The 22,400-nt window shown below is 45.5% G+C and overlaps 1 protein-coding gene across 8 annotated transcripts in view; it reads left to right on the forward strand.

Moving 5' to 3' along the window:
- CHD2 (chromodomain helicase DNA binding protein 2) overlaps positions 1-22,400 on the forward strand; it is an 84,937-nt gene that overhangs the window by 26,943 nt on the left and 35,594 nt on the right. For 5 of the 8 annotated variants that reach the window (XM_048317557.1, XM_048317558.1, XM_048317559.1 and 2 more), the window contains 3 exons: positions 742-4,390; positions 17,553-17,760; positions 20,504-20,590. In XM_048317557.1, the coding sequence (XP_048173514.1) occupies positions 4,329-4,390; positions 17,553-17,760; positions 20,504-20,590 (357 nt within the window). In that variant the 5' untranslated portion in view covers positions 742-4,328. Of the gene's footprint in view, positions 1-741; positions 4,391-17,552; positions 17,761-20,503; positions 20,591-21,605; positions 21,727-22,400 lie in introns of those variants that run through there. The other 3 variants (XM_048317556.1, XM_048317555.1, XM_048317561.1) reach the window with 3 other exon arrangements.

The raw sequence follows: 22,400 nt of genomic DNA on the forward strand, positions 1-22,400 counted from the left end.
TTGTCACTCACTTGTGGGCTTGGTTGCTGTTACATGATGAGTACGGTTGGAGTATGGAACAGGAGCCTTGCTAAAGGCAGCTAGTGTGACATGTGACCATTTTCATCTGATTTCTGATGTGTCCTTTCCCACCAGTAACTAAACCAGTCATTCTATTTGCTTGTGTGTTTGCTGTTGCACTCTGCACCTTTCATGAGCTGGAAAACTGGGTTAAGATGGTGGAATGTCTTGTCTCCAGTCACCATCTGTCTATAAGAAACCAGTTTTCATTGATATTGATGGATCTTTGTCTTTGAAGGAAGGAGCTTCAACAGTATTTAAAAATTTTGACTTGTTAAAAGAACCTTGGTCTTCTACTAAGCAGTGTCAGCTTCAGAGGATGGGCTAGTGCAATGAAAACGGTTGCAAGAGCAAATTTCTTAGATTTCCCACCCCAGATTTCTGTAGTAGTTTAACACTCCTGAAGAAATTTCAAATGGAATTCATGGATCCTGAAAGGGTTCTTGGACTTCTAATAATTTCTCCTGGTTTTTTTATAGTTTTGGTTAAACTTCCTGTGTTTGATTCTTGAAGTGATTGTTTGACATTGTTTCTGATAAAAGTAGATATTGTGGACTGTGTAACATGGAATGAAGCATGAGTTACATGTTTAAATTATCTTCAAGGTACAGTAGTTGAATGTCTTAGTTTAAAGCTATGATGTGTATTCCAACAGCATCTTTCTTCTAATTTTTCATAAAGAATCCATTCAGATGAAGAGTGTCAAAAGGAGTCTGCGAATGAGACACCAAGATGGCAGTTCCACTGGGGATTGAGAGGTTGAGGAAATGGACTAATGCATGAGTGCTGGGATGTCTGTCCAAGAAAAGGATGTTAAAACGTGGACTCTCATGTTATTAAACCAGAGAAGATCTGGGTTGTGATCATCCTCTCAAAATGGACTTTGCATTTGAATTAATCAGTGACTATCCAATGATGGATCTGTTTGAGGACTGGGTGGCAAAATTTTCCTTTTGGGTTGTGTTTGCATGACAGGCAAATTAATTTGGTACAAGATCTGTTGCTACCCCTTTTGAGAAAATGTAATTTTTTCAAGTGACTTTAAATAAAAGGTTTTGGTTTATTTCACACTTTGTGTTTGTCCTTTCTGGCTGAATTTTTTTTTTTATTGTGTTGATATTGAAGTGGGTTACATTTTTGGTTGCTATTAAACTGAGAAATACTTTAGCTGAGTACTGAAGGCAAGGTAAAATTTTGTGCTATACTTGATTTCAAATGTGGTTTTCATTCGCAAATTATGTTCACTTTGCCATGACTTCCAATGAATTTGTATTCGCTGGTTTGTTCATTGAGGTGCTTAGTATGAGGGGTTTTCAGTACTTGGCCTACTGTCAGGACACTGCTGCTGAACTTTGTGAAGTTATTTTAAGATGGAATTGATACCAGTTGAAGGCTGAGAAAATATCACAATAAAGGAGTACTCTAATGTTTTGTGTAACTTTTTTAGGTATGTTCTTGGGTTGTGTGTGGGTACAGAAGCTTTTCAACAGATTTCCTGGACTACAGACTTCCTGAACAGTCTCTTTGGTCTTAAAAATTGTTCTGTGCGAGTGTCCAATCTGCTTCACTGCTCTTGCATGTAGCCTTAGTGTCGTGATACTGTGCCATGTGTTTGGTGAGAAAAAACTGAGTTGTTTTTGATAGTGCTACAGATTACATGTTAACCTTTGCAAATGAATTGTAAAATTATTCTAATGCTCGAAGTCATGATTTCCTTACAGGTTTCTAGTGGATCTAATAATTTAATGGTAGCCATTTCTTCTCCATATATTTCACCTGAAACTCAAAGTTGTCTTTTGTTTTGTGCTGGAGGGCCAAGATGATAAACCTGGTGCTGAGATAACCTTGATATTATCTTTGAAAACCCAGGCAAAATCCTGTTCATTGTCTGTGTTTAACCATTTGCCTTGTTCAGACTTCTTTGGAAATACCCATTTTTGCCCTGATGAGTTGCTCATACCTGTTCCATTCAGCCATTTTAATGGTACACACTTGCTCCAGTTTGGTTTTGCCATGTGTTTTTATGGTGGAGTTGGATGCTGGGACCAACCTGAAGGGTTTCTCATTCACATGAGTGGATTTTCCTTAGTGTTACCCAGAAATGCTTGGAATGGTCTTGCATTGTGGTTTTTTCGTTCTTGCAGTTGAGGTGCAAGGAGTCTTCTGTGAATAATTGGTAAAGTGGAATTTTTTTAAATGGCTTGTGGCATTGGAGAGTTCATTGTGAAACCCCTGTGGAAAGAGGATAGGTGGTTGTAGGAGATGAATGGCAGGTCTGTGGAGGAATTAAAGGGGGACTGTGTTGGTTCTACTGGTTGAATGGTTTTGAGCTGTTGGGATGCTGTGTCATGGATGTTCCCATAGAACCCCAAAGTAGCCCATTGCCCGTTTGTCCTCTGGTGGTCCCCCAGTGGCTGATGGCTCTGTCTTATTGTGATGCTTATGAATATGCAAGATGTCCTTGTGCTTTAAGGAGTTGGTTTTGCTCGTGGAAGACAACTGGTAGTCAGTATCAAGCGGTCAGGGGCTGCTTGGATCACCTCCATTCCCTTGGTGATACATCTTCCCAATTCCAGGATGTTGTGTTTGGAGGTGTCCATTGATTGATTTGCAGTTCTGCAGCTTGGTTACTGTGCAGCTTTAAAATTAATTCGTTGTGTTAAAAATCTGTTAATGACCATGAATGGGTTAAGAAAGTGCATTAGAAATAAGCAATTCGATGGTGTTGGACTGACTTGACCGCAGTGCCTTGGCATAGCTGGTAGAAATGGTGTGGCTGTTGGATTTGAGTTGTTGGGGGAAACCACTAGGGAGGCGCTGTGGAGCTGGAGGGCAATCTCGGCTCTGTGGGGTTGGTTTGGGAGTGGGTGATGCTCCTGTCCCCCCCTGCCAGTGCCAGCACTGGGGGGCAGAGGGAACAGCTGTTGTCTGGGGATTCTGCCACCGAACTGGGGGGAAGCTAAGCTGCCCCTTGGGTGGGGTGACCCCCAGAGTGGGCTGTTGCTGCCTACATGGCTGTGAGCTCCAGTTCCATGCCTTCAAAATGGCTTGTAACAGCACCACTTCCTGTCCAGGGAGGAAGTAATTTTAGCCCAGGCACTGAAATATTTAGCAAATCTTTAAAACAAAAGGCACAAATTCCATTTCTTTCTGGCTTCCAAAGGGTGCCTGAGCCACATGGGGTTAAGGTGCCCCTTGAGCTGGGGTAGTTGGAAGGAGTCAGGGCTGTGGGGTAGCAGGCACCCTTTAGGTGGAGGCTCTCTCTTTTTTTGGTAGAAATGAAGGGGTGGGTCTATGGTACATCACCTGAGTTGTGGGGTAAATGTAGAGAGTGTCAATCAAAGGCAGAGCTCAGAGCTGGGAAGGAGCTCTAGATGGCGGCTGTGCCTTAGAGAGAGCGCGCTCAGCTCCGTGCCTTCCCCAACACTTTACGCAACTTTCCCTAACTTTCGGGCAGCCTCAGGGGGCCCCCACAGCCCCTTGCCTCTCCTAGGCACTAATCGGGGGCCGAGCGGACCTTTTTCGGGCAGAAAAGCAGCTTTTGAGGGCTCCTTTTTCGTGCCTTGCTGGAAAGAAGAAGCCGTGGAGAGAGCCCAGGTCGTTGTTTTTCCAGCTTAGAAGCCATGGCGTACCTCCATTTTTGTGCGCTCTCCTAATGAGCTTTTTCCCCCGGACATTTTTGTACTAATTACCGCTTCTTTTGCTTTATCGGCAGCATATTTTTGGGATTAGAATATATATTTTTTTTTCATTTTCTGAAATTTGTATTTTATCGGTATAATTCTAAATATTTTGGATCTAATGTTTTTCCACTACCCGAAACTAATATCGACTTGGTCCTGGCGGCGGTGCATGGATCAGGTAGGTGAGCAATTAATAATAATAATTTTTAAATTTCTGCCGTTTTGAGTACTTTGATTTTCGACCGATTTGTGCTGTATTGGGATGACGCAATAAGATACAGAGATTATTTGCATCCAGTGTTACTTTGGGAAAGTTTGCAGGATGCTCCTCTCCTATGTTTATTCTCAGGTTTTTCTTGTAAAAATGATTATTTGTTTTAAATCTCCGGTTTGCCGTGTTGATCAGTGTTGTGTATTGTTATAACAATATCATTGCAGCGTCAGGACTTTGTTCCTGATAATGAAAGCCAGTGAAACGAACTGGGACCTTACCTTTCTTTCAACTTTTGACAGTAAATACCTGGGCACAGGACTTCAAAGCAAACAGACACCCCTGACCCCCTTTTAATATTTAAGAATAAAAAGATGATGAGAAATAAGGACAAAAGCCAAGGAGAGGAGGGTTCAGTCCACAGCAATGCATCGAGGTATGACCTATCAACTTTCTTTTTTTTTTTTTTTTTTTGTAAAACCTGTGAATACCCTGTTTACTTTGACAGCCTTGGGTTACTGTCAGTGCTTAATAGAAAACATTTTACTGATTTTGCTTCCTTTTTAAGGAATGACCTTGAGATTGTTAGCATGCCACACCCTAATTTTTTTTGGTAGCAATTTCTGAAAGTTGTGTTGTGACTTAAGGGCCCATGTCCTAGGCAAAAGGTATTGTACCTTTATTCAGGGCAGCCCTTGCCCCTGTATGATGTTTTTCCAGCTTTTGAATTTCAGTTTTTAGGTTTTTTGTGCTGTGAAAAATGACCTTGTCGGTTTAGCCATTGCTGCATTGCACCATTTTACATACAAGGCAAATTTTTCTTTGAAGAATCTCAGAAGTCTAAACTTTAACTGAGGGCCATACAGAAGCCTGGTGTAGTAGTAAATTATAGTAAATAGGCACAAGAAAAAGTTACATGAATGAAAAAAAGCTTATTTTGAAATATAAACTGGAAAGTGCCTCTGTCTCGGATACCTCTTACTTCAGATTTTATTTTAGCTTGTAGAACTTTGATTCTGTTGAGGTATTTTAGAATATTTTTATACAATTTAACGAGACTTTGTCCTGCTGGTGATGGCATTTTGTATTATAAAATATACCCTGGGACTGCTCACAAGAGGCACCAGATGCTTTGCTTGTTTTGTTTAACGTATTTTTGCTCAGAGTATTTTTATTTACTTTTGTCGAGTAATGAGATTCTTTACAGATTTTTATAAACTTAACCTTGATGTGGGAAAAGTGTGAAATACTGAAAATGTTTGTTTGCTGGGAATGCAGAAGTGCAATTACCAAATCGCTCATTTTGTATTTAAAGGGTTGCCTCCTCCAAAAATTGGAAATTAAACTATATGCATTTTTGTTTTCTAGTTTGTAAATATTACTGAGTTTTGCATTTTGTTAATTTTAATTGAATCTCGGTCTGTTTCTTTTTCTCTGGTGTTGTCTTCCTGCATTTTAAACCAACATTAATAAAAAAGAACTCTGAACTGTCTGTTGTATCACATGTGCTCTATGTGATGTTCAGGTGTTTGAATAGTATTCTTGATGTCCAGTATTTAACCTTCCTTAAGCACACGAACTTGAAATAGTGTGGTAACACATATATATATTATCAAGTTACTGTAACCTTCTGTTATAAACTTGGATGCTGTTCCGGGTGTATTAAAATTGCAGTCAAATTTTAAATTCTAAAATGGATATAGGTAAGTTAGTTTAATTTGAAATTAGTATTAACTAAATTAGCCTCAGGGATATTTGAAGCATTACATGTAGCACTTCAACAGAGCTTTTCTAATAATGCCGTTTAAAAACACATCAGATTTTCATATTGTGCTTTCTTTACTGTAAATGCTGCATGCAAAATATTGTGGGAAAAGTCACCATTTATAAAAAATTATTATTCGGCTTACATAAATTTTTATGCTTTTTTAAAGTGGAGATTATCAACAAGAACAGCAACAGACATAATTTGTTGAGGAAATTTAAAGTATTTTATCAGTTTTGGAAAGGAATAGGAGCTAAAATCTGAGCTATGTAGCAGGAGTCCCACAGGGGGTTTTGTCCTTAGGGGTATGAGATTTGCATAGTGTCTCGTGTGCTTTTGGGGTTTTCATTGAAAGGTTATTTATCATAATTGATCCAGTTACATTTAACACCTGTTGTGTGAAGTTACCCTTCTCCCCCTTCACATCTTTTTTTTTTTTTTTCAAACCTGCTGTGTGTGACACCAACACACCTGAAGTGTGGGAGCAGTCGAGCACAGGATATTTGCAAGTGAACCCTGTTGAGCTTATTTGTGAGCTGTGAGTCAGCTCAATGTCATAAAATGGGCTTTACTTCCTGAGGCTGACCTGAAGTAGGGGAAATGATTTCTAGGAAGTAAAGCCACCACTTTGCTGTATTGTAACCCAGAAATGCACCGGTGTCTGCACTTCACGTGCTGGTGAGGCCAGCTTGGCATCCATGGAAGTATTTGAACATGGAAGTTGCACGGTCCTGGTGGGAGCCCTGGGTGCTGGAAGAGGTGGATATGGCTGGTGCCATTCACCTGGGCTGGAGAAAGGTGTTAAGAGTGGAAGAAAATACAGTTCTTGCACACCACTGTAGTGCCCTGAGGAATTGAGTCCCACCTTTCCAGCTCTAAGGAAATACAAAGGCCTGTGCTGAGTAAACAAAAATGCCTGAGAATTGTCCCAAAGCAGATGATTATTCTTGGGGAGAGAGATGGTGTTAACTCTTTACAGTTTGTAAGCTGAGCATTGTACTCCTGCCTTTGTAGGTGCCCAGCAACACCTGTCCTTTGTGCTTTGACAGTAAATCGAACTTGGAGCTGAGTGATTTCATGCAACTTTCCCCAACGGGGGAAAAGTTGCTCTGGGTCTGCTGCAGTTCCTGCTGACCCCCACCTGTGTGCCTGGGATTTGCATAAGTAATTGAACACAATCTGCTGTATTTTCTAGCATCCTCTGTGCTGCACGTCTGAAGGGCAGGTAGTGTGAAGGTACATCCATGGTCGGCCCTCATGGGAAGTGTAGAGGCCGGAGGTAGGCTGGGGCCCCCTTAAAGCCCAGAAGTGAGTTTTGCAGGGGTAGCAAAAATACGTAGTTTTCTTTTCCCTCGGCCTGTATCTGTTGCGTTTGCGCTCCCACCTCTGAAATACCCGGCGTGGGAACGGTTTGAGCTGCAGACCCTGCAAGGCTGGACAAACGCCGTGTCTGTATCCAGCTCTGGGCTTCTCTAGCATTAAAACATCTTTTTTGGGGGGGAAAAATAGGTTGCGGTCGGTTAGCTCCCAGGCCGTTTTCTGTGCCGAGCTGGAGCTCCGAGGTCTGAAATGGCGTGTTTTTGCTGAGCAGCCACCTCCCAGCGCAGGGCTCTGCACAGCACAACACCCTCGCCTGACGTGGCAGCCATTTTATGGAGATGTCGGTACACACGAACCAACATTTGGCGGAGCGGGGGAGGGGAGGGAAGCGATCGCGTTAAGCACAAGCTGCCCCCCTTGTGTGGCGCTGGGAGCAGGGGGCAGCCCGCTGTCGTTGGGGCAGCGGTGGGGCCGGCTGGGGCGGGCGGCGGCGGCCGGCGCTGTCACAAAATGGCTGTTCTTTGTGCCGCACTGCTCGGGCGCCGCGGGAAGCGGCTGCGGGGTTCAAAGGCCGCCCTGCGCCGGCCGCGCCGCCATTGGCTGCGCGCGCCGCGCGGGCCCCCGGGAGCGGCAGCGGGATCGGGATCAGCGCGCCGGGAGCGGGCGGCTGCCGCTGCCTCCCCCCCGCTTCCGCTCATCTGCCGGGCGTGGGCTTACAGTGCTTTCATTTTAAGGGGTTTTCATTTTAATAGTGCAAGCTATTTTGAGAAGCGACTTGAAAAGAAGCAAGGCTATTTTTGCTGCGGATTTTTTTCCCTTTTTTTTTTTTTTAACTTCAAAAGGAATTGTAGAATGCCATAGTATTCCTGGAACATCTGTCTTCTTCTTCTTCTTTTTTTTTTTTTTTTTTTTTTTTTGCGTAGAGGTACAGCTTTCAGTATCTTTAAATCACCAAAACTCACTGTTTGCTTTCAGTGTGCATTTTGCAACTGATTTTCTTTCAGCCGAGTAGAAACACTGAACACATTTCTTAAAATGTTAAATTGTGGGTTTCAAGTTTTTATCCAGTTGACGGGTTACTTTTTCGCTGTTGTGGCCATGTGCATGTGCCGAGGCTTTCAGTTTCATTTGCACCGCTGCATTCTTCAACAAGGACTTTTTTCCCCCCCCTCTTTTTAAGCTTTAACCGTTTGTGAAACTGTCCAGAGCCTTTTTTGAAAGGGAAAAATGTTTGATCAGTGCAGGACACAAAAGGAATAATGTGCAAGGAATTCATATGAATCGTGATGTAATCTCTGTGCAGCACAAAGGAGATTGTTCTTGTTTTGCTTTGTTACTTCTGTTTCACATTACCCTCGTGAAGGAAGTGTCTCATCTAATTACGCATGCACAATCCTGAGGCTTTCAACTCCTCTGTTCCCTGTTTTGTGATTGCTGCCAGAGATGGATACAGTATATACAGTGCTATAAAAAGGGCTCACAAACTGCAAGAAGCTACATTTAGCTGGAATTCATTGTCTTCTGGATTGTTCTTTTTTTAGTTAAACATCTTAAGCTAATTAACCAAATTTTATAGATTCTCTAAAATGCATGACTTTTACTGAATAAAAATTGAGAAATGGGAATAAAGAGCTCACCTGGCTAATTCTGTAACCCTGTTTCTGTGGCACAGCCTGTGCTGGGGCAGGGGCGTTGCCATGGCTGAGTGCACGTGTGTGCAGGCGTGTTCCCAGCTCAGTGAATGCCTTCAGCCAAAGGAAGGTGATGTGGCTCAGATCGCAGATTAGACCCTGTTCCCCTTTCTGTTTCACCTGCCACACACTGAGGGTAACAGTTGCCCTTATCTGCACCTTCCCCCACTTCCTCCAGTGCTGGAGACGAGCTGTGGCTCGGTGGTGGCATTTCTGAGAACGCGGATCCCGGCTGTGCCTCGGGAGCAGCGCTGGGGCTGCCATAACCACATTTGTGCATTCAAACAAACACTTCCACTGGTAGCTTTGACAGGGCTCAGAAGGAGGGCCAGCAAGGCATTGGTGTTTCATTTTAATCTCTCCAGTTTGGTACAGGGATAAACCAGTTCCTGTCTTTGTTTTCATGTTTCACTCCTCAGAAAGTTGCTCATACCGTTAACAGGTTACTGAGCTGCCAAACTTGTCTCTGATGAATTTTTATACTGGCACATCTCTTAATTCAGGTTTATCAGTGCTGGTTTGGAGGAGCAGGTGAGGGTACCAGTGGCAGATGCAGACTGGCCATGAGGTGAAGTACCTGAGACTGCAAGCAGGAGTGTAGGGACTGAAGCTTCTGATGCCATGGACTGGCTGCTTTTGAACTCAAGATGGCCAAAGTAAACCTTCTTTGGGTGGGTTTGGCAGCTTATGCTGAAGTTGCATCTCCATATGACCTGGTGGTGTGTGTATCCACTGTATTTTGTTTCATGTTGCACACAGCATGAAGGACCCAGCAGGAATTGCAATGTTAAATTAGGCTGCTAAGTTCTGGAGGTGGAAAAGGCTTCTAAATCTCTACTTGCCCCTAGCTGAAATCCAGCTCAGAAAGGAGCTGGTAATGGCTGGAGAAAGCTGCTGTTCTGCTTTATCTCTCTTCTCCTTCAAGGAAAATAAATACCAACAGCACAGCACTGGGGGAGGGGATGGCCTGGATTACCATAATTAGATAGAAGCAGCCTTCTGGCAAAGGTTGTGCTGCTCTACTGACATGGTGTCTGACATCAGTCTTTCTGGTGTGCTTTTATTAAAAGATGCGTGCTGAAATGCCATGTGAGGATGCTCTTTCAGTAGGTGCTGGTGTGTGTGTAAAGCCCACCTTCACATCCTGTAAAGAAGCCTTGAAATGAAAACAAAAAAGCCCAGAGGAAAAGTTTACCCCTAGTGACTTGCAGTGAAGCTTTTTTGTCACACTGTTAATGCCTCATTTTCTTAGACGGATTATTTTTTGGATATTATGAGCCAAGTGTTGCTGAGTCTTTCTAAATGCACAGCAGCTCATTTTACATTACAGCTTGTGCAGCACTGCTGCTAAATTATAATTTTCAGTCTCCACCTTGCTTTATATTTACCTGTGGGCTGAAATAACCTACTCCGTATTACATGTGATTTTCTGGCCTTGACTAATAGGGGTTAAAAATTAAAAAGTTTTTAACAGTGATCTCAGACTCCTTTCTGGTGTTGTGCTGGAAGTGCTGGCATGGCGTTTAATCCTGGCGTGGCTCAGTGCAGTGTGTCTGCCAAGCTCCACAGACGGGATAGGATGCTGAACACTTCATTGCTCACCAACCTTTACCCCAGCTATGAACAAGTGTGTTGCAATGTCAAGAATCCACTGACTCCAGAACACCCGACTCCTTAGGAAAAAGCTGTGTTGTAACTATTTATGTTTCTTGCAAGTGTTATTGTTGGGTATAGATGACTTAATAGAATTGCTAATATGTTAATTATAGGAGTCGTTTGCATCTCTCTCATGGGGAGGAATCTCTGTGCTTCACTACAGAGTTGTCACCAGCTGAGATTTGAATGCCATGTGCTGTCTATAAAACTTAGGCTTGGTGATGAGCCTTAAATCTCTTGGTTAAAAACAACTTTTAAAAGTCACTTGGAATAACCTCCTCAGGTTAGATCAGGCTTCCTTTTTCTGAACTGCAGGTCACCTGGAACCAGAAAGGAATTTCTGCACCATCATGTTCCTGTTAATGGGGTTTGGGTCCTAATTTCCATATACACTGCATGTCTTTAATCTCAGTGGTTTTAAAGGAAGTTTGCCAAAGAGAAAAAGCATCCACCTTTTCTGTACTAATTGTGTGTGCACGCTCCAGCCCGCATGCGTCCACACGTCCTTTGCCAGTGGGGATGCGCCTGTGTGGAAATCTCCTTTGTGCTGCCACTGAGCTTCAGCTCAGCTGTCCCCGGTGGGAATCGGCACAACGGTGGCTGGAACAGCGGAGGGCACAGGGACAGCCCTGCCCGCTGTCTGAGGAAGGTGTGCGCCCCCGGGCTCCTACTCTTCTCGTTGCCTGGGGCTGAGGAGGAGCTGGGAGCTGCCAGGAGCCAGCGGGTCCTCCCGCTGAAGTGGGATGTGGAGCCCGGAAACGCTTCGCTGCCTCCCGGGGAGGGAGAGACGGGGGCCCTTTCAAACCATGACAACTGCAATTGTTCTCCCCTTTCTGTGCAGGGAAAGGGAAGGATGCTGCCTTGGAGATTATCAATGGTGCTCCTTAATCAAGCAGACAGGTTTTGACTCCTTTTGTCCCTCTGCTGGTTTTTTTTTCTTTTTTTTTCTCTTTTCCCACTGAACATCCCAAGCATTTTCACCCTCTGGCTTAAAGATCAGAGAGTGAGAGAGCCAGCTCTCCCCATCATGAATGGATTGCTCCTTTTGCTTGCTTATGCAAGCACGACATAGTGTCTTTGTAGTGGAGAAAAAAACCCCACCAGCTTTTGGAAAGTCTTTATCATTCAGGGATAGCCCAATGTGCTTGGCTGAGCTGCAGCAGAGCGGTGAGGGATATATTTAGCTCTGCCTTTGGCATTTGGGAGTCCTGTGCTAGGGTAAGTAGAAGTGGCCAGAATAGGCTGGGAAGCCTCATAGCCCAGTTCAGGTGGATATTTTGGATAGATACCTGCTGGGTGCATAATCCATCAGATGGTACAGCAGCACCATGGCCTGGCTCTGCCTACTGCTGTGTAAATGTAATGAACACCCAACCCTGCAAGCCACGTTTGCAGGCACAGGTGGGAGAAGTGTGGATTCTCCATGAGAACTTCTCACATGCCTATTTAAGGGGAAAAAAAATAAAAGTTGCTGGTCACAAAGTGAGGTTAGGGAAATATTTTTATGCTGCTTTGAAGCATGTGTGGGTAATCGGGACGGGGCAGCCCTGTAACCATGGGAGTTTGTTGTGCCCCTTGAAAGCTAGCCCAGAGTTGGACAAACCGTATTCTGAGTATTCAGAGTTGTTTGAGACCCACTCCTAAACAATATGAGGAGCCTGGTTGTGTTTAGGATATTCTAGTTTAAGTTTCTGCTTGGAAATAGATCAGTGTTTTAAATACCATTCATAGGTATGGAGAGTAGAGGAGCAGGAGTATTTTTCTTCCTTCCCTTCCCCCCATTTCTACTTTTCCCTGCAGGAAATAAACTGGAAAAGCTCTTTCACCGAATGGCCCTTCTCAAGGCTTCTCACTTAGAAAATCTTTGCCTTGGGAGACAGGCAAGCACCAGTCATTTTTCAGTAGACTTGCAGAGGAACTCAAAAAGCTAGGAATGAATTTATCTATCTTCAGTATCACAATCTGTCCTTCACTTGGCTCTCCTGCACGCTCCATGTGCTGTGTCTGTATGGCCTTGTCTATGATTACTGCGGTAATTTGCTCATTTCCTGCCCCCCCCCCCCCCCCAACAAGGGATAGATCCCGTGCAGTTTTCACTCCTCTGTGGTACCTGTATTATCTTCTCTTTATCCAATGATCTATAGCTAGAATACATCTTGTGTTCCTCTCCCTGGCTTGTTTAGGCGAAAGGTTAAATTTAACATGGTTTAGTGCCTTTTTACAGCCACCCTGTGACTTGAGTGCACATATCAACGTTGACGGTGCTTGTTTAGACATTTCATATATGTTTATATAGAAACATAGAATGGTTTGGGTTGGAAGGGACCACAAAGATCACCTCATTCCAACCTCTCTGCCATGGGCAGGGACACCTTCCACTAGAGCAGGTTGCTCAGAGTCCTATCCAACCTGCCTTGAACACTTCCAGGGAATGGGATGTTCACAACCTCTCTGGGCAGCCTGCTCCAGTGCCTCAGCACGCTCACAGTAAGGAATTTTTTCCTAATATCTAAACCTACTTTCAGTTTAAAGCCATTCCCCTTTGTCCTGTCCCCACATGCTCTTGTGAATAGTTTCTCTTCATAATAGGGAACATCACATTTATAGATAAGATATTCAAAGGAAATGTTTAACAGCAGCACAATTGTCATGTCAGTCGGTGTGTTTGTGCCTTCTGTGGTTTGTCACCGTGCCTGTGTGTCCCACAGTTTGTGCAGGCCACTTTAGGAAGACAGACCTCTTAAAATAGTTTTAAGCTGGTGGCCTGCACCAGCTTTGCTGCTCTGTACTTTGGAGTAAATCTCAGGTTGGTTCTGCTGGTGGATGGGAGCGGCTTGGAGCAGCTGGCAGCCTGAGCTGAAGAGCTGTGGGAGCCCAGGAACCCCTCTCAGGTAGAGCTGGCTCTGCCAGACACCCCTAGTCTGGACCCTGCCGTGGTCCTGCCAAGGCCAGTGGGGCTGTGGGGACAGGGCGTGAGGCTCAGCTGACCCAGTGGCTACCCCCGGACCTCAGGCTGCTCACCCCTTTCTCAGGATCTATTAGGTTGGAAAAGACCCCTGGGATCATTGAGTCTGACCTATTACTTTTCAACTCTGCAACTTGCCTGCCACTGCCAAGTGCAGTTTATTTCCACTGTTCCCAGTTACTGGAAAGGCTTGGTCTGAACTTGGCTTAAGCCAAGCCGGCGGTGACTTGCTGTTTCTGTGGTGTGTTACCAGGAAGCCTGGCAGGTCCAGCCAGTGCTGGGAACATGGGCTGCAGGGTGAGGAGGGATGGGAGTGGGGAGGGGCTGTCCCAGCCACCTGCCCGTGGCATTTTGGTGTCAGTGAGCTGTGGATGTGCACCTGGGTGTCAGTTACCCACAGCACTCGTGAGGCTCTGGCCAACAGTGCACAGGAGTTAAACGTAACGGTTCCTGCTGTCATCCAGCCCCTGATGTTATATCCAGTCATGGGATAATCTGCCAGGATCCTTCTCCAGCTTTCATGGACTGGTTTTGCTGGTGCTGAATCCTTGCAGAGCTTGCCCAGCTCAGTGGAATGTTGCTGTTTGGATTCAAACTTGTTTAGATTCAAAACATTCACAAACAGTTCTTAAAGCTGGGAGGAGCTTTGCATGTGGGAGGTTCTTGGGTTATTAATCCTCCTTTATTCCTCTGTCTGAATTCAAGTTCTGTCCCTCAAAAGCCACATTTTAAACACTGGGGCAGAATGGTCCCAGTTAGAGCTATTCCCCGGTCAGTTCTTGGTTTCACAACTGCTTATATTTTTCAGCTGTCTCACACCTTCTGGAAACATATCTACTGTTTGTTCTTACTGAGAGCTTATAAAATGATTTGCTGTTTGCAAAGATGATCCCCTATAAAATGAAGTCATATATGAAATACTAAATGCAAAGTCTGGAGGCTTCAGGCACGTGGTAATTGCCTTTTAAACTCAGATGCCTCACTGTAAAGGGTCTTATCACTGCCTTTCAGCTACTTATTTCTTGGAAGGAACATATCCTTGGTAAGGAATGATTTAGTTTTGCTCCCCCTCAAGTCCAGGAGCAGGCTCTTAATTAAAACAGACTTACAGCCTGAAGTATTTCTTGGAAACCAGAGGAATGTATTTGGCTGAGTCTTTGCAGATCTCAACTTCTTTTAAGAGTTTCTCACTTCAAGGAAGTTACCAATGGTCCATCTGTTGCTTTCTTTTAATGTTCATGGGTGTTTTTGGAGGAGGGTGGTCTGGTTGAGTTGTGATTTTTGTGACAATTAATTATAGCTTATCCCTCACTTACAGTTTAATTGAAAGTAGGTCTTGTTTGGATGCTAACTTAAGGGCATTTAACCAGGACAAATTCCAAAAATAACTTCTGAAAAGAGGACTTAGGTCTCCAGGTACATACAGTGTTAGACCTGATTTGACATCTGATGTTGCTAATACATTATATTCTGTTGGCAGGTAGAAATGCTTTCCTGATTGTTGCAGTGACAGTTAGAAAGGATTATTTTATGGAAATAGGCCTTTCAGTTATTTTTTTAATCCGATCAACATAGAAATGAAGACAAACACATATTTTGCCTCAATAACAGGTTGTTCATTAAAAAAGAAGAATTATTTGCAACAGCCTTCAAAAGGATGTAACCACTTCTCATCTGTGTTTCTTTCCTTAGTAGGGCAAGCAGGTGTGCAGGCAAATACCTGCACATACAGATGTGTATGTCACCAGAGAAGTCTCCCTCTTTTCAAATGACACAGTTCACAGCCTGAAAAAAAAGAATTACAGTGTTCAGATAATGTTGTGGATAAAGCACGTGAATTATGGCTATCGATGTGCAGAGAGCCTGTGTCCCTGTGTCTTTGAAATAAAGCTTAGGGCTTTGAGGAACAAAGAGCTCCAGAGTGGGAGGAGGACATTAATTAGTGTTCTGCCTCTGAACAAATACTGTCAGAGCTGTCTGGCCTCAGTCTTGCCTGGGCTGTTAGAATTCCTTCCAGCTATTGCTAATAAATCTGATTGAAGGAAAAATTGTCCTCCTCTTCCTGTGTGGAACACAGGATGCCAACAGGCATGCCATCAGGCAGAGCCTGATGTTGCCACTTCTGTCATGACAGCAGAGCTTCGGATGCCTGCAGATCCCGTTCCTTTGTGGAGGCCCAGAGGGATGGTGTCCTGCCAAGCCCTGCCCATGGCCACCATCTGTCCCCAGAGCTGCTGGAGTGCCATTCCCAGGAGCGGTGTGGCACCACCACGGGTTATGGCTGTGGCACCACCATGGGTTATGTGTGTGGCACCACCACACTTTATGGCTGTGGCGGACAAGGGGGGGGGACTGTTGTAGAGCCTGCAGAACAAGGGGTGTAGTGGGACACTGTGTGTGGGGCTGCGTCTTGGGTTATCGTGGATCACCGCCATCCATGGACAGGGACAGGCAGGAGGGACTGGGCAGCCTGGAATAGCCGTAGTTCAATTTCCAGCCCTGCTTGGAGGAAGCATTATAATAACCCCGTTCCCTCAAACCCAGGCTGGGACAGTGTAACAGCAGCCATGGGTGACGGCTGCCCGCGCTCCTTGCGGAAGGGGCTCCGTTTGTGTCCCCTCAGGCTCGCACGGCCGCGCTCCCTGCGGTTCCCCTTGCCCGGGGCAGTGCCAGGAGCCTCCATCCCAGGGATCGGGCACGGCCCCGCGCTCCCAAGATGGCGGCGGAAGGGCGGCCGCGAAATGGCGGCGGCGGCGGCGCCGGAGGGCGCGCGGGTGCTGCCCCCTGCCCGCCTCCCGGCCCACAGCCGCGGATCCCGGGATTTGTCCTGTCCGGGAGCGGGCCGGGCCCGGCTCCATCCGGGCATCCCCAGCTGCCCATCCCTGTGGAGTCGGATGTAAATGTACACGTGCACATGCTTTGGTGGTGTTTGTTTTGTTTTTGTTTGGCTGGTTTTTTGTTTGGTTTTTTGTTTGTTTGGGGTTTTTTTGCCTAATTTTATTGTTTCTTCCTTGAATCGTGAGATCTGAGCAAAGCCTTTGATGTACTTTGTTACTTTTGTACAAAAGTAGAAAAAAAAAAATAAAGATCTGTTTTCCCTCTATGGAGTTTTCCTGACTCTTCTTTCATAGTGTTCTAAGTAAACCCTTAAATATCACAAACACATCCAGCTGCCAGTGAAAAGCTGACTGGGAAAGGGATGCTCCTTGTTCGAAAAGTTTGTAGCATCACTGTCACTGGATTTTTGTTTGTGACAGCGAGGTTTGAGTGCTGCCTTACCAGCGCACGTATGATATGGTGTACTGAGATTTCAGCTTGCTTTTCTGGATTTTAAAATAAAAAGAGTAGATTTTGGGAGTGATTGGGCAAAGGTATTTGAATGTTTTGGCCACCTAAAATAGTTTGGCCTCTCACTGTTTTGTTGAGGAGCCTTTATTTAAGGGGATATCCTGTGTGTTAACCCGTTTGTATATAAAGATACTAAAAAAAAGAAGAGGGAAATACACTACTTGGTCATCTGCTCTCCCATTATTGGCTTGAGAAATGCGGTCTGCACAGCACTGGTGTGATCCTTTAAACAGGAGCTGCTCCAGCCACAAGCCCATATAAGATTCTTTCTTCTGTCCTGTTGCTGAATTCATTTTTTTTGCAAGAAACATTATATTTAATATCATTCATGGTGTTATGGGTATAGCATTTGATACTGGCCTTTTCCAGAAAATGGGTATCACATTTATTTTGAACCACTGGCCACACTAGGATGCAGTGGAGAGCCGTGCTGGAGCAACTGCTTATCTTTAATACAGCCGGATGGTCTCTGGATGCTGCAGCTCCCACTCTACCTTATTCTTCCTCGCTCCAAGACAGCCACATCCTCCCAGTAGTACCTGTGCTGCTGGTACTGCTAATGCTTCTGTTCACCTACCACCAGTGCTTGTGTTCTGGTGATGAGCAGGAGATCCTAGACAGGGACTTCTGGGGCTGCACTCTCACCTGTGTTCATTGTCAGTCCTGCGAAGGAACTGCCCCTGCTGCAAAATGCCAGTGCAGGGTGTCTCTTCAGGACTGCAGGGTCCACGCTTGCATTCATGCTTTTCCAAGCCTGTTGTTGTGGCTTGGATGTGTCTCAGGTTTGCTCGCTGCATATTTCACAGCTGTGTCAGTGCAGTTAAAATGTAACCTCTTCTTTCTCTACCACTAGTCACTCGGCATCCGAAGAAGCCTCTGGCTCTGACTCTGCAAGCCAGTCTGAAAGTGAGCAGGGCAGCGAGTCAAACAGCAGCTCCGAGTCCTCTGAGAGTCAGTCTGAATCCGAAAGTGAATCAACTGGTTCCAAATCCCAACAGACCCCTCCTGAAACCAAAGAAAAACCAGCCTCTAAGAAGGAAAGGATAGCAGATGTTAAAAAGGTATTGCCCCTGCTGCTCTGCCCAGACACATTACTCCTGTACCACCACCAAAGGTCAGACAGCAGGACCTCAGTGAAGCTGTGTCCAACTTCCTGGCCACGTTGCACATGGACCGAACAGCCTCTGACCTCCAGTGTCCCCAGAGGCTGTCTGGTCTGTGTGCTGGAGCCCTGCTGGTGTCACCCTTGAGAGCAGGAGCTGCTGTGTTTGTGGAACAACCCCTGAGGCACCAGGTAGATGATGACAGGGCCGACTAGTGTGAATGAGGGGTAGGTGCCTGCCATCACTACATGATCCTGTCATTTCATCCTCTCCCTCTGTCTTTCCACTCCTCTCTCCTGTCTCTCCTCTCCCTCAGAAGTAGTAAAGCCTCCCCATGAGAAAAATAATCAGGGAGAAGGTTTTGAAGTTTGAACCACTTTGGGTTTTTTTACATCACTCTTCCTCTGAAAAAAGCATAGGGAAAAAAAAAAGAGGAAGAATGAAAAAGTGATTCCATTATTTATTAAGTCCAGAACAGTGCTTCTTTGTTGTGTTTTTTTTTCCCCTCACAGCTTCCCAGCACCTCCCTAGCAATACCCCTCAGATAGCCAGGTTTTCCCTCTACTTGCTGTCCAGCAGGAAAGGGGATTGTGGATGTTACTGCACATAGTGTCCCTCTTCATTCCCCGGGGCAGAAGCTGCAACTCAACCTGCTTTGCCTGAGGGATGGAGGCACCTGACTAACATAGGGTAGTGTGAGGTGAGAAAGAGGAGCCCAAACACCATTTGGAGACAGGAACTCAGTGAACTGAGTTCGTTTGGAAGGAGAAAATTCTGGTTAGGTCAGCTTGTTTGTTTGTTTGTTTGTGGTGTGTAACTGTCCTGTTGTTCTTAGCCATGGGTTGCACTGAGCACAGTTTGCTCCTGAGAGGGAGTTTTATGGAGAAAGTTGCTATGTGTGTAAAGGATAAGGAGGACGGACCGTGGTTCCAGCCTGCGCTCCCTATGGACCTGCTAGGGAGAAGTGAAGGATTTTGTTACCAGCTTCTCCCTCTCACAAAGCTCCAGGCTGCTGGCTCAGGTTGTGGCTAAATGCTCCAGTGTTCGGACTGCCAAGGGAGGATGAGTTTATAAGGCAGTTGTGGTAACACTATCTTAAAATTTGTGCTTTATTGCTGAAAGGTGGGCACCAAAGGAACTTTTCTCTCCCTCTGAGGGATTCAAAGAGCATGTCCCGAACAAAAAGTGTTAACATTATCCTGTGAGGAAGTGCATTCATATACAGGGTGATAATTAGTATGGATGAAACATGAAAAGGTCAGGGCACCCTCTAATAAGAAAGCCTCTCCCTTCCTTAATTTCTCTGTTAATGGGTGTCTTCCTTAGCTAGGGTCTAACCTAGGCGTGTTGATACCAGTTCCCCTTGAATAACCAATGCAATTAATTATTATATTATTGTTTATTTGGCATTTGTCTAGATACACCCATGAAGGCAAGGTTAATCTGTATTAGGTGCTATTAAGATTTGTCATGGAAGTCGCTCCCACATTCAAAACCCATGCCATTTAATAGATGAAAAGACAAGTTCTTCAAATGGTTTGGGGAGCATTTTGATTTATTCTTTCATGTGAATGTACCTCTGTACTTGCGTGCCCAACAGATACACACTGTCACAGTCTGTTCCTTATCCCATTACTCCTTTAACAGAGGCAGAAAAATTGCTGGGCTGCAGCCTTTTATCCATCATGCTCTCAATCCCAATCACTGCTGCGTCTGGCAGTGTATTTTGATTTCCTTTTCCTGCCAGTGGCTTGCAGAGATATTTGAGGACTGGAGACAGAGAGAATGAGAAGGAAATGAATAGATGTAGAGAACTAAGAGAGTAAGCTCTGCTGAGGGAGAGAGGAATTGCTGGTGTAGGATTTTGAGGGGCATGGTGGTGGTTTGTGTCTGCCGTGTAACTCTTGTTTCCTGTGTCACCAACATAACTCTGCATTCATCCCCCTCAGGGCATCCATTCTTGTCTCCCCCTTCTCCTGTCCACCTACGAGAACAGTTGCATGCTCTTATACACAGTATATTAAACTGGTGAGGTCCTCGTTTAACAGCAAAGAGCACAACCATTCCCAGCAGTGACCTCTGCACATCTGTGTGCCCTGCGCTGCCAAACCACGTTCCTGTCAGTGCATTCAGGAGAGGAACCAGCAGCCACTGCCTTGCCTTGCCAAAGGACAGGGTATCTTGCTCCATTTGCCATCCAGGCTGGGCCACAGAATTCACCTTTGAAGTTGCAGCTGGCAATGTCTCCAGGCAGCTGATGGGGCATTCCCTATGGAAAGGAATTGTGCTGGAAGCTGTTAGTGACAGAGAATTGCCCTGTTGACGTGGTAGGTCTGTTCATTCCACGTCCTCCATACCTTTGGTTGCCTCCATACCTTTGGTACCAGTGCTGCAGAGGGCTGGTTACCTCAACACTCTGTCCTCCAGCCTGAAGGAGCTGGAGAGTGATTTGTACTTTGGTGGAAAGATGGACCACTGTAAAGATGACACTGAGATAAACACATGCTGCTTTAGAATGGTGCCAAATACCCCAAAATAATAATAATCTCTTTCAGCCAGTTTTTTTAAAGTGTCCATCTACTGGTTGCTAATTCCCTAATGGTTTTCTGTTGATTTTTTTTTTAAACACCATCAAGCTTCTCTAAAATGTCAAAAATAATTGGGGTGAAGCAGGCCTTCTGATGGTCTGTTTATTTTGCAGATGTGGGAAGAATATCCTGATGTTTATGGGGTTAGGAGGTCAAACCGAAGCAGACAAGAACCGTCACGATTTAATATAAAAGATGAGGTAAGGAAAAAAAAGGATGAGGGGTCACTGAACATATAAAACCAACCAAACCCAAAGAGCAAAGGGAGGTCTCATCTGCATTGCCTTGTAAACACTGAGTCCCAGCTTGGTGCATGGATGTTGGAGCTCACAGTTGAGGTCCCAGTCCTGCATCTGGATCTGCTTGGCCTGAGACTTGTGGAGTGAGCGGGGACACTGCCTGGGCTGAGATCTGCATGCACTGATCTGATTGCTGGAATGGGGCGTAATGCAAGTCATGCTCTGCTGTAGGAACATCCTGGAGAGGAGTCTGTGTAATAAAAAAACCAGAACAAAACCAAAACGCAACACAAATCCAACCGGGAATAAAGGAAAGTTCCCAGAAACACCTCATAGCAACAAAATAGTCATTGCCTATCCTGGAATGGATCCCACTAATAAATGCATTTGTGTGTGTGCTGCTTTATGACCCATCAATTTTCTTTGGTTGAATACTGGGTAGTCTTTCATGCTTCAGTTGGAGGTGGCAGTGGTCAGAGCCTGGCAGCCAAACCTTCTAATTGTTCCTGTTTCAGAACGCTGTTGGTTTTTTTTTTTTTTGAAGATGTAGGAATTAGGTGCCACCTTCATTTGCATCTGACAGGTTTTCTGCATGGAGCATTTCATCTGCAGGTCTTCAGGAAGGTCGAGTAGCTATAGCAGAGGGGTAAGAGAACCAGAGAGAGGCTTTCGTGGAGAGCTTGGGGCTTGGGGCTGGGAATCTGAAGATAAGCAGCAGACTTTGAGCAGAGCAGGAGCCCAGTAGTGCTTTCTGATTCGGGCTGTTTGTGCTTCACCACCAAGATGTGCATTTGGATGCTCAAGGGGTCACATGCAGGTCTCCAGCTCCTTGCCCTGGTGTGTTGTTGCTGAGCCTTGTGGCACCCCAGTGCCACCAGCTGCCCCCCCAGACTCCTGTGCTGGCTGTCCCGCAGAGCAGAGGTCAGGAAGGGGCTCGGGGTGCACCATTGACATAGCTTTTGTTTTCCTTTTCAAGTTGGCAGAGGCTGGGCTGGCCGGCCGCCCCTCTGTGCGATGCCCCGGCATGCACTGTGCCGGCGACCTCACACCCACCCCAGAGCTCCGCTGCACACCCCCCTGCCCTCTTAGGGGCCCAGGTAAGTCCCTTCTTTTTTTGTTTTACAATATTACGTGGTTTTGCAAATGTTGTTTTCTTTTTCGATATCTTTATTTCCTACTACTTAAGGTACAATAAAAAAAAAATTAAAATCTGAGATGCAAAAACTTTGCTATACCACAAAATATTGTAAAAAACAAAAAAACTCCAAAGGTCCTCCAAATGACCCCCACTGCAACTTTTGTGAAGCAGCTGAAATTAAAAAAATTGGAGCACCCCCTCACCCCTCTCTCCGCAAAGAAACACTGACTGGTCCCCACAGGGCAACTCCCATCTGCAGTAGAATCCAGTGGAGGGTGTGACCTGTCAGGAGCACAGTGCTGGGGCCTCGCAGAGAGCAGGAGGAGATGGAAAGTCTTGCTTTTGGAAGACACCAAGCGAGAGGAAATAGCATAGCTCAAGTCTGCGTGGTGCTGAGCACTCCTCGCTGCTGCTGGAGGTGGCAGAAATCCAAGGCACGTCTGAAGATGGTTTTTGCCTTCGCAGGGTCAGTCCTGTCGCCAGTGACCTGTGCCTGTTGCTTGCTGCTTGGGACTTCCAGCACAGTGTCTGGGGGCTTGTAACTGCCTTCTTCCCTAATGCTTCTCTGCAGATTAGCAAAGAGCATCGTGCAGGCAGCGTGGCTCAGAGACCAGAGCAAGGATGAGCCATCCC

This window comes from Corvus hawaiiensis, chromosome 13 (genome assembly GCF_020740725.1).
Source record: "Corvus hawaiiensis isolate bCorHaw1 chromosome 13, bCorHaw1.pri.cur, whole genome shotgun sequence".
Taxonomy (NCBI): domain Eukaryota; kingdom Metazoa; phylum Chordata; class Aves; order Passeriformes; family Corvidae; genus Corvus; species Corvus hawaiiensis.